Source organism: Lottia gigantea, assembly GCF_000327385.1.
Source record: "Lottia gigantea unplaced genomic scaffold LOTGIsca_5, whole genome shotgun sequence".
In the NCBI taxonomy this organism is placed as follows: Eukaryota; Metazoa; Mollusca; class Gastropoda; family Lottiidae; genus Lottia; species Lottia gigantea.
The window spans coordinates 3558661-3574903 of record NW_008709715.1 but is presented as its reverse complement, the minus strand read 5'-3'; the positions used below and the strand labels follow the sequence as shown (position 1 = coordinate 3574903).

The window sequence follows — 16243 nt, the reverse complement described above, 5'->3', positions numbered from 1 at the left end:
TGTAATGTTTAGAGTAGGATATCGATATAGAATGATTTATTGAATGTTTAGTTAGTACTCTTTACTAATGTATCTGAATTATGCCTTAAAGCATTGTTCAGATATTTGAACTCCAAGTGTTCAAGTTTCCTAAGCAGCATATAATGGATGAAATACAAAGTGATTGTTAGCAAAGTTTGTTTCTTATGCCACCCTCCAAAGAGCTTTTGTGATATTTTTATTAACCTGAAGAAAATTATTTTCTATATTAAACCTTTTTTATTTATTATTCTTTTTTTAAAAATTGCAAGTGGATATCAAACATTAGTGAATTATCAAATGAAGTTAACACATATTAAATGGAATTTTCGTATTTTAAGAAAGTTTAATTTTGTGATTGCTTATATTTGTTTCATATCTGCACTGTGGGCATTAACTGTTTATCATTATTATGGCCTTAAGAAGCATTATTAATTTATATTCCGTTTCTGTTATCTTGTAAAAACTTGTATCCTATGACTGAGTGAAATTAATCAAAATCCCCTGAAACACTATGGTGAAATTATTTTATGCAAATCCAAGAATTGTCTTAGCTCTTTTTCTGTGAAGCAGGATATATTTCAAATAAATTGATTACAGGATTACTAGCAGAGCATAAGGATTGGGTATCAAAAGTTTTCGTGAATAATTCTGTTTAGCCAAATAACTTTGCTATCTTAAGTACCGGTAACATGAATTAAAGTGCTGAAAGATAAAGTTATTGTAAATACATTGTTATCTATTTATTCAAGAGTGATTATTCAGCATAATATATCATGTGAAATTTTATTATCTGTCTCTCAGATCAATTTTTATAATAATTGCTCATCTAGAATTTGCCTGACTGACTTTGAACATATCTACCACTAAATTGATCTGTCTTGATAGACAGTATTTGTTTTTATTTGAAGATTGTTGAGTAGGAGTTAACTAAGCTGTTATATTTAGTGATAAGATTTTGGAAATCCCTTTTCTCGAAAAAAAAATAGCTGTTTAAAGGTATTAACCAATAAAATGTAAGAACTATACGCCAGTCTTCTGATAAAAATCTAGTGATAGTTTATTTTATTTATTTAATATATTATTTGTAGACCTATTTTTAATTTGTAGATTCTGTTTGTAGATTATATCTTATTTATATAGACTTTTCTACATTATTTTGTTAGTTTGTGATAAATCAAGAATTGAGATACAAGCTTCCACAGTTTGATATTCAATTGCTAAATACAATGATATACCATGAATGTACAGAAGGAGTTTTATAGATAGTACAAAGAGTTATTCAAGATATAATAGAAAGATAAAGAAAATAAATGACTTGTTAAAATATTATGATTTATTTAATTGATATAATTAGAAATATTTACTACTGAACCTGAAGCATGTTATTTACTCAAAGTTTCATGCTGTGCGATTCTTACACACATGTGTCCGAAGATCAAAACTGTGAGTCACAACATGTTTTAGGTTCTGTTTTAATATTGCCGTGTTGCTGTACAATTGATGTATTGAACACTATTTTAACAGTGAAAATAAATTATTATTGTAATTGAGATAATCATGGATAAAAAATGTAATGACTGTCAAACAAGAATATGACCAAAATAAACTGTGCCCCATTTCCCAAAAACTTTGATTTTGCCCTGGTCAGGATGGTAAACTAGGTACAATCCAACTAATACTTGTGATCCAAATCAACATCATCTTATCCTTAAAAAAAAAACCTCAAAAGAAAACAGAAACTTATTATAAATCATTTCATTCAAATATAACAATATCAGAGTAATATCACAGATAGTTATATACATATAATATATATACATATTAAATATTATAAACAATCATAATTATAAATATATCACAGTTAATATATTATAATATCTTGAAGATACCATAGAAGGATATATTAGCCAGGTCTAAATCAGCATCAAAAGATTTTCATGGAAGCTGAATGTTTTCTGAGGTAGAACTTATTATCAAAGAGCATACAGCATGAATATATTTTCATAACATACTCTAGTTTAGCAAAATTATTTCAGACATTTTAGGACAATTCAAAACTAAACTGATCATGAATACTTAATAAATGAGCCTTGCACATAACAACTAAAACTACCGCTTGAATCATCCCTATATATCTTTGCTCGACTATGTTTGCAAGTTTCTTTACTGTTGATTGACTGTTTGTACAACATTAAATATTGAAATCCCAAATTCTTATTTTATGATCATAGGAGGCGCTGGCAATTCTTAATTCATCAAAATGGATACAGTTAATCTGTTCATTGTGTCCACTGAATGTATTTAAACTGGTATCACTGAAAAATAAATAGAGCCACTTTAATCTTTCAATGGTCAAAGTCTAAAATTGATCACAGCTTTTCATGGCTTTGATTATTTGAAAGTTCATGTAACTGATAAGTATTGGAGGCAACTAAAGGTCTTATCTTCTGAAGAAAAGTGGGTGATACCTTTATGCCATTGGGTTAGTCAAGTCTGTACCATTTTTCGGAAAGTCGACAAAGTTAAAATATGTTATTGTGGATTGTGGACTAATCTGACTACTTACGAGTTTATGTCCCAGTATTTGACCATACCATCTTTACCTGCACTAACAATTACACCTTCAGGTTTCTTCTTATCTTTATACGTTATCTTTAGCTTGATACTTTCAACTCTATAAATACATCATTTTGTTATTAAGCATCCTTTTATTGAAGAACATTAATTCATTCCACCCATATTGTTTGATACCGAGGGATGATGGCTTTTATATTCTAAACATATCAGTCTGTTGGAAAGCATAATGTCAGCTCTTGTCACTCAAAGCCTAAGTTCTATTAAAGTATTTTCCCCTATTTCTTACCGTTTATGATGCTCTAGATATGTATTGATAAGCTTAGCACCTTCCACTCTGTATAAACATATAGTTTCACCATAGCAACAGGAGAAATAACCCTGACTATAACTAACTGACATAATAGATGTTGATGGACTGACCCATACTACCTTTCTACATGTTCCTGTCATTGTCTCCCAGATACGAACACTCTAAAAATATCAAATACAAATTACATTGCAAGTTTCCCTCTTGGGATAAATAAATGAAGATACATAGCGCAGTGGTACTATAAGTGAATTAAATTCCTTTAATATTCATAAGTCTCTTTACCTAGAGCAGTGGTGGCTAAACAAGCCTTCTAATCTAGGAGCTCAAGTTGCCAAAACCAATATAGTTCCTTTAGTTTTTTGTGGTTTCTTATTGATATTGGTGCTGGTAAGAGTCACTGACATAGAAAAAGTCTGTTATCATTTCGATTGGCCAATATACAAGGACCTATATGTTATGGTAAATATACCACTTACCCTATCTGCTGAACCTGTTAATGTAATAGTACCATCTTCATTCATATCTACAGAAAATACAGCTGCATTGTGTCCATTTAATACTGTTATTAATAGACATCTTCCTATATCCCATACTCTAGCCTGTAAACAATTATATTTCTTTTGTACTAAGAATACTTGCATAGTTTTGAGTTTGGAAATATTGTTTATCAATGAAAAATTTGGGTAAAATAAAATAAAAACTTACAGTTTTATCTTGTGATGCTGAAACTAAAATATTATCATGTCTAACCATAGCCCAGATAGGACCTTCATGTCCTAGTAATGTTCTAGCTGTGGTACCAAGTCTTAAATTCCAGATCTGTAAGAGTTAATATACAACTAAATCTAAATGTTGAATGTTGCTAAATTTATTTAAGCTTGATTTCAGTACTATCTAATACTTATAATACATAATATAAAGGCTTAAAACTGAGTTTTGACAGTATTGGGTATTGAGAGAGTGAGCAAACATTTTCAAAACAGTACTTACCTTTATTGTGCAGTCATAGGATCCTGAAACCAATAGATTGTCGGTAAAGAAATTCAGACACCATACACCTTTAGTATGTCCTTTTAATGTGTTCAATAGATCACCAGACTTAATGCTCCAGACTTTAATAGTTTTATCTAAACTACCACTAACAACTCTCTTCTTATCAAATATAACTGATAAAACACTGAAATATACACAATATATATCAAACAGACTTAAACGTTTTATCTAAACTACCACTAACTACTCTCTTCTTATCAAATATAACTGATAAAACACTGAAATATACACTATATAATATATATTATATATATTCAACAATTTTGGATAAATTTCTTTTTCAATAACACTCTGTTTTGTCATCAGCTATAAAGCAGATCAATTTGTAAATGTTAAGTGTAATAAATAGGGCTCTAGGCCAACCACCTGGAGAAAAACTCCTAAATAGAAATAAAGATGTTAAAACTACGGGTTATTACATACTTTTCAGTGTGTCCTTTTAAATCTACAGTATGACAGATTCCACTATCCCAGTTAAATCTTAAATACATATTATCTCTATATATATCTTTCCATACAGGATCAGCTGGTACCTCCACTTTAACTTCTGAACATTGTGCTTTCCATATATCATTATTATCAGCTAATCTTCTCCATGTTTTACTTACCTAAGGAATTCAAATTATGACTTATAATGACATTTAAGGGACCAGGTATTTAAGTATATCAAAGACACTCATAGCACAGGTTCCAATCATTTAAATTTTCAGTCAGTTCTCTCTTTTGAATTTTGCAATTCCACTAAAACTCAGGGTTTATCATCATAAGTAATGAAAAGACCTAGATCATCAAGCAAACTACATACCCTTCTAGCTTGTAATAATTCTTTAGGATTTAAATAACTGAGTATTTTGAGAGAGATTTTTTCTGGTAATAAGGCCAGGAAATCTTTATGCTGTTTGACCTGAAATATTATAATTTGAATCATCAATTATTCAAATTTTTTAAAGCTGTAAATGCAGTGGTACAAATCATTTCATATATTTAAATTTTGTTTTGTTTTTACTGAAAATACTGGGACAAGATTGCATGCAGGTGGCACTTGATAATTTCCTTAATGTAAAAATAAAAACTCACTGTTAAGAAACTAGATAAGAAGAATAACTGTCTGGAGTCTAATAATAACAAAAACTTGTGTAGAAATTCATTCTTTCTTTTATCTGTAAAAATAAAAATACTGTGCTTCAAAACAGTAATTGTTTGAATTTTTGGATATTTATGGAAATTAGCTGATAATATTTACAGAGAATATCTTGAAAATCAACAAACCTTCCTCATTTGAACTGACAGTAAAAAAAAAAGCTGAAATTTCTTTAAGAATAAATACCTTTCCATTCATGAGTGTACCAATGTAATAATATTTTAGCTTCTTCTGATAAACATACAGACTTTATTCTGACTCTCTACAAAACATACAACACAGCAGAAATTATAATTCTTTGACAATAAGATACAATAATTCCTTTCTGGTTATTATAGTTCTTTATTGGCTAACTCATATCAACTAAATGAGTGGATGCCTGTGGACTTAAATGGACTCAAATATATTTTTTTAACTTATGCTCTCCTATAATTGTTTCTTGGAGTGGAAGCCCCCATAGTGATGGACCCAGTAGACTTCTTCAACAAGTCCCTGTGGTAGTTGAGCCCCTGGGGCAGATCAATTCCTTAGAGGAAATTTGACCGATAAATACATGGGAGCCTCAAAGGGCAATCAATTTTGCCAAAAATCTAACTTAGTAATTCATTTAAACATTTTAACTTGAAAAGGTTCAACGTGGTAACTAAAAAAATTAAATCTAAATATTTTACTCTGTAAGTCAAAATTACCTTTTTGTTTTGAACACTAAATGCTGTTTTACCAGTTTTATGATTTTCTGTATTTTTACTGTTGTTGTTGTTATCTTGTTGTTTTGACAAACAGCTGTCAATTGTAGATGGTGTCGTTATCACACTACGAACTGAACTGCAGTTATTATCGTTTACTTCTTGCTTATGTCGGGGAATAATCACATTTTGTCTAAAATGAATCAAAAAAACATGTTTAAAAAATAATTAAATTTAAATTTTAAAAAACATATTTAATACACATTAAAATTTCATATACATGTTGTATGTAAGGTTAAAAATATTTAATCTTAAATCTCTATCATACTTGCTACTTAGAAATTTACTCCTGTCAACAGTCTGTCACAAATAGAAGGATTTTCAAAAACTGTTTTAAGATGTAAAATATTTCCTTTTTCTATAGAAAAGCATCTCTTAACATTTTCAAGAGATTTTCAGAATGTACTTTGAATGATAAATGGCAAAAATTTTATTTACCTTGTTTTATCTCTATTTGGAGACAGAGTGGTATTATGTAATGGACTAGGTGATCTATCAGACTTTTTACATCTCAATGATGATCTTAAATTCTTATAAGAAGACTCAACATTTCTGAAAGTTTAAATCAATGTTTACCTCGCAGATGCATATATCATTGTATATATATCCACTGAAGATGTCTTACATATTTAATAGTGATGTCAATATCATTAAATGGGAACCACTGTATTTTTCAAAAAGCATAAAAAATAGCTTGACAGTAAAAATGACATATGCCTATGACAGAAGTTAGGAAATGAAGTAAATTGAAAAACTTATGTCAACGTCAACATTAGGTATAGAAAAAATAATACTCACTGATCATGTTTGTTGTCTCTTGATATATGAGGTAATTTTGTAGAATTTTCAGTTAACCATGCTCGAACTTCATCATCAAGTTGAATATAGGCACTTTTTATACGATGTACTGTTCCTTTATTTCTCAGAGCTCGTACTTTGTTCTAAAATGACAGAGCTCTAATTACATATGGACATAATGAGATCAAAGTGTAAAATCATACCTACCTTATATGCTAATAATAAGTTCTACTTGTACTGACTTGTGTAAAAACCATACTTATTTTAGCTCTACTTATGTAAGTGCTGATTGGTGTAAAATTATACTTACTGTATAAGGTCTACAAGTGTAAGTACATACTTTTTAAGTTCTACTTGTACTGACTGATGTAAAATCATGCTTACTTTGGTTTTACTCGTGTAAGTACTGACTAGTGTTAAACCATATTGCTTTATAAGCTTTACTTGTGTAAGTACTGACTTGTGTAAAAATCATACTTACTTTATAAGCTCTACTTGTGTAAGTATTGATTGGTGTAAAATTATACTTACTTTATAAGCTCTACTTGTGTAAGTACTGACTGGTGTAAAATCGATGTGAGGAAAGCGAGTTTGAGCTGTATACATGAAGTCTCTATGTAATGATGGTTGTAGAACAGTAAATAAGAATTGAAACTGAGAATAACTGCTTTGCTGTAACAACTTCTCTAATATCTGACATCTCTAAAATTAGAAATAAAACAGATAACTTAAGTATTTAATATTGAAATAATTAGAAATATGACCAGAACCAGAAATATACCAAGTTTTCCATAAGTTTAGCTAGGGTGTGATTTTTTCAAATTCATACAGTACCCCCAATTCCAATTTCGTGAAAGTAAAGAAGGGCTGTGTATAAAAACAGACTTGAATGCTATATTTTCAATTATAAATATCTACAGACAATTAGTTAACCTATGAAAAAGGTGTCAACGGAAAAATAATTTATAAATAATAAAAAGTGTATTAAAGTAGCATTGAGCGTCAATATAAAGGATATATTTTGAAATATTTATATCATAGTTGTTGGAAGTAAAGCTAATGTCACAAAATATTTGGAAAATTCAGACTTTTTGGAGAATTTACAACCATATCAATTTCATAAAACAAGAAATACTCTGTCTATACTGACATCAAAGAAAAATTCATCAAGGTTCTACATAGGTTTACTAGCAACTCCATTCATTTTGGCCATGACCTGTTGGCATGAATTGCTTTATACTTCTGCTAGTGTTTAAATGTCTAGGGAAAGATCATGATGAATGGAACTAGAAAAGAAATAGTCTGACAAAGAAGTAAAATTGTCAATAATGGTGATTTAATCATGACAAAGTAAGATCAATTACACCGTATGAATACTGTATTGAAATAAAGATCATGTTATATTGAATAGAAGATTAGTACAGATCAAATACTATGGTTGATTTAACATAACCTATAAACATAGTGACTATTATATACTATATAGATATTGATATTATGTATTTGTACTGTAGTTAAACTATATGGCCCTCATTTATGCCTATTGAAAATTGTCTATATTATAATATGCAGATTGTTTAAATATGGCAACACCTCTTGTGAGCTCTAATCACATAATAAATACAGGCTGTAAGTTATAATAAATTTCAGATGCCTACAGTGAAAACTAACATACAATAAATATCAAAATGTTCAGTTCATTCTTGAATTGATTTTGAGCACAAAAACAAAAAAAATACTGCAGTGGAAGTAGTGCGTGCGACAGGGCTTTTTAAAAACTCTAGTCAGCTATTGTTTCATTCTCTTTTTCAGTCCAGCAATTAGTTTATATTTTACAATAGTTATGCATAGTCATCTACCATCCCAATATCAATTATATATTCGTTCTGGTGGCCAAAGCCAGAAGGTGAGAAAACAAGCTTAATTCTAAACTTTGAAAAAAGACATGTACATATGGTGCTTCTCATTAGAAATTCAGTGAGTTAGACTAAATTCAGTTATTTTTTAATAATTTTTTCATGAATTCCCTTGAAAGAGCTGAATGATTATTTGATGACTTGATGGAAACAGAATGAGCCAATGATTATTTGATGTCTTCAGGGAAACAGAATGAGCCAATGATTATTTGATGACTTGAGGGAAACAGAATGAGCCAATGATTATTTGATGTCTTCAGGGAAACAGAATGAGCCAATGATTATTTGATGTCTTCACATGGTTTAAAATTAAAGAATAAAATATTGATTTCACCAGCTGATAGTTTATGATAAGCTATCAGTATCACTTTGCAAAATCAAATGTACCAAAATATATCCTGAAAATTTATACTTTTATTACCATTACTTATATTATGGCACCATTTGTCATAACTGCCTAAGAGAATTCTTATTATGAAAAGTGATACAAATAACTTAAATTGGACTCTTATCTGGTAAATCTAAAGATTTGACTACAATAAGTCTTTAATATCTAATATATTTTTACAGAATATGACCACATTATATAAATCTGCAATAGATCTTGTGAAGTCAATAACACATTGTTATAAAGACTTGCATGTCAATATTGATAATATGGTGATTTATAATGATTATCTAGACTCTTATCTAAACTAGAGTAGTGAATATCTCCAACAAAGTTTTACAGTGTCTATAATGACATAATATAAAGTGATATAGGCTATTGACTAGAGAGAGATCAATATACTCCTTTGTTAAGTAATGATAAGACATGAAAGCTTACAAAATCTATAGCTTAAATATTTAATCTCTGTTACCTATAACACTAGAAGAATTAGAGACAAAAAGAAATGATTACTCTCTTATGAGGTTTAAATGTATATGATATAAAAATACAGTCTTTTCTTAAACTTTACATAAAAATAATAACAATATTGAAGATTAAATTCTCCAGTATCTTTATTTCACTTTCCTTTTTTTTGTTACTATCTGTATTACACATCATATTGTAAGGTTTTTGAATGTAAATTTTTTTTCAAATTTTCAAGGGGATAGTTTGATCTTCGAACAGGTGAAATGGAGCTCTAAAACCTGAATATATCAAGATAACATTATTCTTTTTTATATTAATGAAACTTAGGCTAAATCAACAAGAAATATGCAGTTTAAGCTAAATTCAAGCAAGTCTATTTTTTCTAGTGGTTGTTATTATCAGGCTGATCTGTCTATAAATACAAATCAAATACCGCCTTTTACAACTTGGATCTCCTTTGCAATATACAACTAATTGTCTGCTATTTGGGGTAAATGGTTTAGACATACTTCTATTTTGTACGTACTAATTTTATTGTTTCAAGATGAAAAACATTTTTGAGATATATATAAAAGGTGGCAGATGCAAAGTAAACTTTTTATGGATTAACTTTTCAATGTATAAATATTTTATATTTTCAAAGAAAAATAAGGAAAAGGTAGGCATATCTAAACAATCCAACTTACTTGTTTATGATCCCAATTCTCTAACCAATCACTAATTTCCTCCATCTGCCTCTCAAATTCCATGTCATCCTTTCGGTCATAGTCATATCCACTCGGCGGTGCCACATGAAAACTGTGCCTTAAACTATTCATTGGAGAGTTATTGAAAGAATGTCTTTTTAAGTCTAAAGACTGCATCATTTTTAGTTCCGTCATATCGATATTACCTATTCTTACTTTTTATCAATTCCTTTTTATTACAAAAGTTATTGTATTTTAACATACACAACATTCAAAAAAATAACATTGAAAATTAAAACATAGTACTACATTGTTTGTTCAATAGTCTATATACAGTGTCATAATATCCACTAACGAACTGTCAACTCCGATTTGTTGCTAGTTAAATGCTTGAGGTAGTAACGAAATCCCGTTATTCAGTAGTCGTGATTGTCATGGTGGAGATTAGCGATATATCTAAATCAGGTCTGGATAATCATATAAACCCATTCTGCACGTGCTTCTCGTACTCAAAATAAAAACAAAACGGGCATATGTCGCAAACATAAATATAAACAAACTAAAATCGCTCCAAAAACACGGTCTTTACTTTATTTTCATCCTGGGGTTCACGATGACCACAGTAGAAATAAGTTCTTAGATATTCAGTTATATGAACGACAACCATTCACAAGTCTAATGTAAACAAACAAAATGGCGACGCTTGTTTTAGATAATGGAGCGGGAAGTGTGAAAATAGGATTTTCCAATGAAAAAGAACCAAGGTTAATTTAGATTATTATGATTTCGACTTGATTCAAATATATGTCAACTGTTTAGTCAATTGTGATTGAGGGTTAAATGGGTGTAACGGTTGATTTGGCATCTTTCTCTCGTGAATTGAGCACTTTCCGTACCGGTACACGATTAATCCGAAAAATCATCTTTCCACTAAACATGCTATGGATATGACGTCAAAAATAAGCTGTATGTTACACTAAAAGAAATAAATCCTACTGATATACCTAAACATATATCGTTTTGTGTCATGATCTTGCTTGCTTGACTATTGTCTAACATGATGTATAAGTTGCATTTTTAAATTCATCTACTTTTCTTTTACAGAATAATACCAAATTGTGTATCAAAAGCTAAAAATGTTAGAACTAGAATTTTCATCGGTGATCAAATTGATGAATGTAAAGATTTATCAGGGTTATATTATATGTTACCATTTCAAAAGGTTAGTAATCATCAGGCCTACCAAAGTCAAAGAGGTGTACATTAAACATGAATCATGATTAAATGTTTGAAGTTTTTTCTTGATTCTCAGATATGTTACTTTTGGAAAATTAAGCACAACAATACTGATTGTACCTGTTCGTGTATATAATAGCTAATACTTTGTCATCATTATGTATTGTAGGGTTATTTGGTAAATTGGGATATAGAAAGGCAAGTATGGGATCATATGTTTGGTAAAGATTGTTTGCAGGTATTCATATTTCACATTCATTTGCTTCCTTGTTGACATATTTCAATACTTGCTTGGGAAATTGTCTTGTAATGCTTTAAAGGCAATAAGTGATGGCGCAGCTCATTTAAACTATTTGCAAATTCTTTACTTTTATTCAACAGAAGTGACAAGAATTCTTTGTAATTAAGATAAAAAATTTAATAGCTTAAAGCTTTTTAATGTGAACGTCAATAAGATAAGGTTTGGAATTTGTTTAATAACATATGGTTTTATTTGATTTTAGGTTGATTTTAATGAAACTACAGCTATAGTAACAGAACCTCATTTTAATTTTCCCTCAGTACAAGAATCAATGAATGAAGTATTTTTTGAAGAATACCAGTTTAAAGCTTTACATAGAACAAATGGTAGGTAAAAAAACAATTTTAAGTCAGTAGCTTTTCATATTGTTTATGTTGAGAAAGTAACAAAAAAGGTTATAGTTTGTTGACAAAATAGCACCTGTCCATTCTTTTTTAAACATCTGATATCACTTTGTTGCTTTGTGCTTTAACATACTGCAAATCTTTTTTTAGGCAACACCCTGATATATATTATCTATGTTGTACCCATGTTTCTATTCTATTCAATAGAATAATAATTTAATTGTGATTTTCAGCTTCAGCATTAAGTCAATATAAGTGGGAGAAAGAAAGTAATGACAAACATCTATGTACATTGGTTGTAGATTCTGGTTATTCATTTACACATATCATACCCTATTTTAAAGGTAGAAAAATCAAAGAAGGTATCAAAAGGTATGCAACTTTAATTACATTTTATGATATCATTTTCATAGTATAATATTTTATGTGTAATAATTTCCTTGTAGTCTTTGGGTGTAGTAAGGATCATGTTCAATAACTATATACTGGAAATAATTATGAGAAAAGAAAAAGTCTTCTTTACTCATAACAACTAGATCAAACTAAAGAGCTACTATGAGCAACAAACCAAAATTTTTTCAGTTGTTGGCATGCTCAGGTCAGCTAGCAATATTCCCAGATGCAATCAGTTCCTCTCAGATTTGTCCAGATGCCTGGTTGACCTGTGCTCCCCTTTACTCTTGCTTTTAATTTCAGAATTAATGTTGGTGGTAAAATATTAACAAATCATCTAAAAGAAATCATCTCATACAGGTAAAGCAATAAGATTATCATTTGTATATGGTGGTCAGATCAGGCAAAAACATTGTCTCAATTGTAATAGGAAAACATGATACTAAGATAGTTGATAACAATTAAAAATGTTTTCCTTTTTTCTTGATGTGAAACCAAAAAGATACAGACTCTGAGAATGCCCTCTTTACCTTCCCAATTCTCGCTCAAATCTGTTATCATGGAACCAGACATTGTAATGCTACATGGTTTTTTGAAGCAAGTGAAGCAAATCTTTGCAAACAATGTTAAGTTTTAAAAGAAGTATTTTTCCTTAGACAGTTGATGGTAATGGATGAAACGTATGTTGTAAATCAGGTTAAGGAAGATGTATCCTATGTTTCATTAGATTTTAATGAAGATATGAATATAGCTAGGTATGTATGCTTTAATCATTTTTAACTTGTCATGAATACGTTATATATAATTGATAATTATAATATCAGTTATATTACATGGCGGGATGCTCAAACTTATATTTACATCTTTCAGTACCTTTAAATATTATTGTAAACAGAAATTAGATTTCATTTTGGAAAGTAATGCTTTATCAGCATATATTAAAATGTATTATCCCTGGTTATGTTAAAATGTATCCTTCACGTGGTTAATGTGTTATGTTATATATTACAGGAAACGTGGTAAAGAGAATACTATAGCTAGAGATTATGTTTTACCAGATTATACACATATAAAACGTGGTTATGTTCGACCAACTGATCAAACAACTGGTAAAGCTCAGGGCAATGAACAGGTACTTGAATATTTGTCAACATTGATTTATTTGGATGTAGTTTGGCCATATAGTGCGCAGCAAGTTCAAAGATACCCGGAGAGTGGTTTTAATGGGCACTTTATTAATTATTAAATTTCAAGATATCTTTAATGTGCACATCCTGTAGCATACAGAGCTTTCATTTACAAACACTTTTACTTATGTCTGAGATAACCACAAGCATCTTCTGAACCTATATAGGGATCGGCCACGCGGCTCTCTTTATGAAAAAGAGCATGGTGCAGTCAGTTAAAAAACAAATAATTGATCAATGTTCATTTATTGTAAAATGATGATTACTGTTATTGTTATTTAGATTATAAGAATGAATAATGAAAGATTTGCTGTACCTGAGATTTTATTTCACCCTTCAGATGTTGGTATATCTGAAATGGGAATAACAGAATCTATAGCACATTGTGTTCAAGGTCTTGATGAAGGTAAATAATTAATTCAAATATCAGGGCAAATAGTCAAGATTCAGTAACAGTCGATATAAATAAGGCCAAAGTGACTTTGAAATCAGCAGCCGTGTGGGTATATGACTTATGGATGAATAGCAATAGTGATAATTTTCCCTTTGTTAATAAATCCTGACAGTTCTCAGGAACCAAGGATAACCAAGTATCAACCAAGGATAAAATTGAGATATACTGCATATGATTACTATATGACAGCATTACAGCAGCATAATATGAATTCAAAACAGGAATAATCTTCAGTTTGCTAAATTTGATTTATTTTAGAAATGCAGCCACATCAGTTAGGTAATATATTACTGACTGGCGGAAACTGTCATCTTCAGGGCTTTAAAGACAGGGTGTAAGTTATATTATATACTACTATATCCCTTTCTTCAATTCTACTATATCAGATAAGCATTGTGTGCAGCTGAGTAATAAAGTCAGTATTGTATTTAAGCATATTGAAAGTGTCAACCAATTTTATGTCTTACCTTTATACTTCTGCTGATTGGGATAATCTTGATATCTTCATCAGCCAACTCCATATGAATTGAAATCTGATTGTTGATGAAGGTTTATGTACACAGCCTCTGGCACAACTTGCCTCAAATATTCTTGGCTTAAACCAAAATCTATAGAGATGTCTCCCATAACGTATCTAAAACTTGAAACTAAAAAAATCCAGTCGTTAATTTCTTAACACGAAATCTTTACATAAAAGGTTACATAACCCTTTTATGTAAATTGCCTCATTGTAGAGTCTCCTACATTTTCAATATTATTTTATATTATAACATTTTTATAATGTTTTCCAAAAGAAGCCGAATACCCCTTAAAGAAGTTTTTTTGAGTATGGTGAATTGTCTAAGCTCTATTGTGATATAATGTGTTGTTTACAGATATAAAGATGTACGATGTTTAACAGATGAAGATATTGATGTCAATGTATCTGTACCTGATAGGTAATATATTTATAATTAATAAACAGGTGTAGTTTCCGTGATGGTATAGTGACAGAATGTCACTGAATTGACATAAGCCTACCATGACAAAAAATTTTCTTTTTTGGAATTGTGCGGAAAATCCATTTGAGTGCAAGGAAAGTATTTTTTAACATTCGGTATTTCAGCCCATCAACATATGCCTGGGAAGGTGGATGTTTGCTAGCTAAAGATGCTAATTTTCACAAGAAAATGGTGGTCACAAGACAAGAGTATGAGGAACAAGGACATTCAATATGTGAAGAAACATTTGATGTGTAGCAGAATTAAGTGCTATAAATATTTTTTATAAATATATTACATTACAAGTGGTCATCGTTAAAACCATATGTGTTCAATATTAAACTATTGAAGGCAAAAGGCCTCTGATATAAAAGGTCAGGTAGGGTGGTTGAAAGAGTTAATTTTCAACAGTTGCCAATGGCACAAGGTTAAGGTGCTTATAGGAGACAAAATACAGGATTTTGTGTTCTCTAAGTTAGAAAATGAACAGCAAACTAAAGACTAATTGACTTTGCTATACACAGTATGCATGCACCATATTTCCATATATATTGATGTAGTTGAAATAGTAATCTTAGGCTTGGCAATTTTACGATAGCCAGTGATTTAAAATAAGTAAACATATTACATGATTTTATTAGCAAGAGTAAGCTTTAACATTGGTATAATAATAAATTGATATATTATATATAAAATAAGCAATTACTTATATTATGACATAAAACATTCAAATCCAAGATTCATGGTCATGATTTGTGAAGCTTTTCTTCTATAAATACGATATAAACCACAATTTCAATAAATGAAAAGATGAAAAAAAAAATTCCTAACTGAAACAAAGCAGAGAAATTGTTAAAAAAAAGGGATAGCTGATCAAAGACATCTACACATCTAAAGACGATTCAAAACATATAGCAGTCTAGTTGTCTTGATTTAAAATAATCACTTATTGAAATTATACAACCCAGACTTGAGCTTGTATAGTGTGTTCATAACTCCTCAGATGACCTAAGTTGATTGATATCCTGTAAATTTACAAATGTTGTTGTTAAGGCTATTCTAGCGAGGCATAAATTAATTAGCTTCATAAATAAAAAAAACTTATTAAGATTAAAATATAACTATATATAAACTACAAAATGACAATAATAAATTGAATAAATTACAACAAACAAATAAATAAATAGTTCCAACAAGAAAGACAATTAGAAACATCACATTTAAGACTACTCACATGAAAATAA

The 16243-nt window shown here is 29.7% G+C and overlaps 2 protein-coding genes across 2 annotated transcripts; one reads left to right on the top strand and one right to left on the bottom strand.

Moving 5' to 3' along the window:
* Nucleotides 1–2212: 2212 nt before the first annotated feature.
* Nucleotides 2213–10299, bottom strand: LOTGIDRAFT_154278 (hypothetical protein; the record flags this gene model as incomplete). The annotated part of the gene is made up of 15 exons (XM_009061979.1): nucleotides 2213–2336; nucleotides 2588–2695; nucleotides 2885–3069; nucleotides 3385–3507; nucleotides 3614–3727; nucleotides 3899–4085; nucleotides 4385–4569; nucleotides 4767–4865; nucleotides 5039–5121; nucleotides 5289–5364; nucleotides 5792–5981; nucleotides 6287–6400; nucleotides 6647–6789; nucleotides 7178–7348; nucleotides 10105–10299. 15 exons carry the CDS (start codon nucleotides 10297–10299, stop codon nucleotides 2213–2215), a joined length of 2097 nt encoding a protein of 698 aa, XP_009060227.1.
* A 491-nt stretch (nucleotides 10300–10790) lies between these two features.
* LOTGIDRAFT_229086 (hypothetical protein) lies at nucleotides 10791–15316 on the top strand. The gene is made up of 12 exons (XM_009061978.1): nucleotides 10791–10868; nucleotides 11209–11326; nucleotides 11510–11578; nucleotides 11844–11967; nucleotides 12219–12357; nucleotides 12682–12738; nucleotides 13035–13133; nucleotides 13390–13510; nucleotides 13848–13971; nucleotides 14278–14353; nucleotides 14895–14957; nucleotides 15125–15316. The coding sequence occupies exons 1-12, from the start codon at nucleotides 10798–10800 to the stop codon at nucleotides 15255–15257; spliced, it is 1194 nt and encodes a 397-aa protein (XP_009060226.1). The 5' UTR covers nucleotides 10791–10797; the 3' UTR covers nucleotides 15258–15316.
* The last annotated feature ends 927 nt before the right edge of the window (nucleotides 15317–16243 follow it).

Excerpts from the sequence above, each read along its gene's own strand:
- LOTGIDRAFT_229086 (XM_009061978.1), top strand. The coding sequence starts at position 10,798 with ATGGCGACGCTTGTTTTAGATAATGGAGCGGGAAGTGTGAAAATAGGA. Across the intron at positions 14,354-14,894 it reads CAGGGCTTTAAAGACAGGGT|ATATAAAGATGTACGATGTT; the intron begins GTAAGTTATATT and ends TGTTGTTTACAG. Across the intron at positions 14,958-15,124 it reads AATGTATCTGTACCTGATAG|CCCATCAACATATGCCTGGG; the intron begins GTAATATATTTA and ends TCGGTATTTCAG.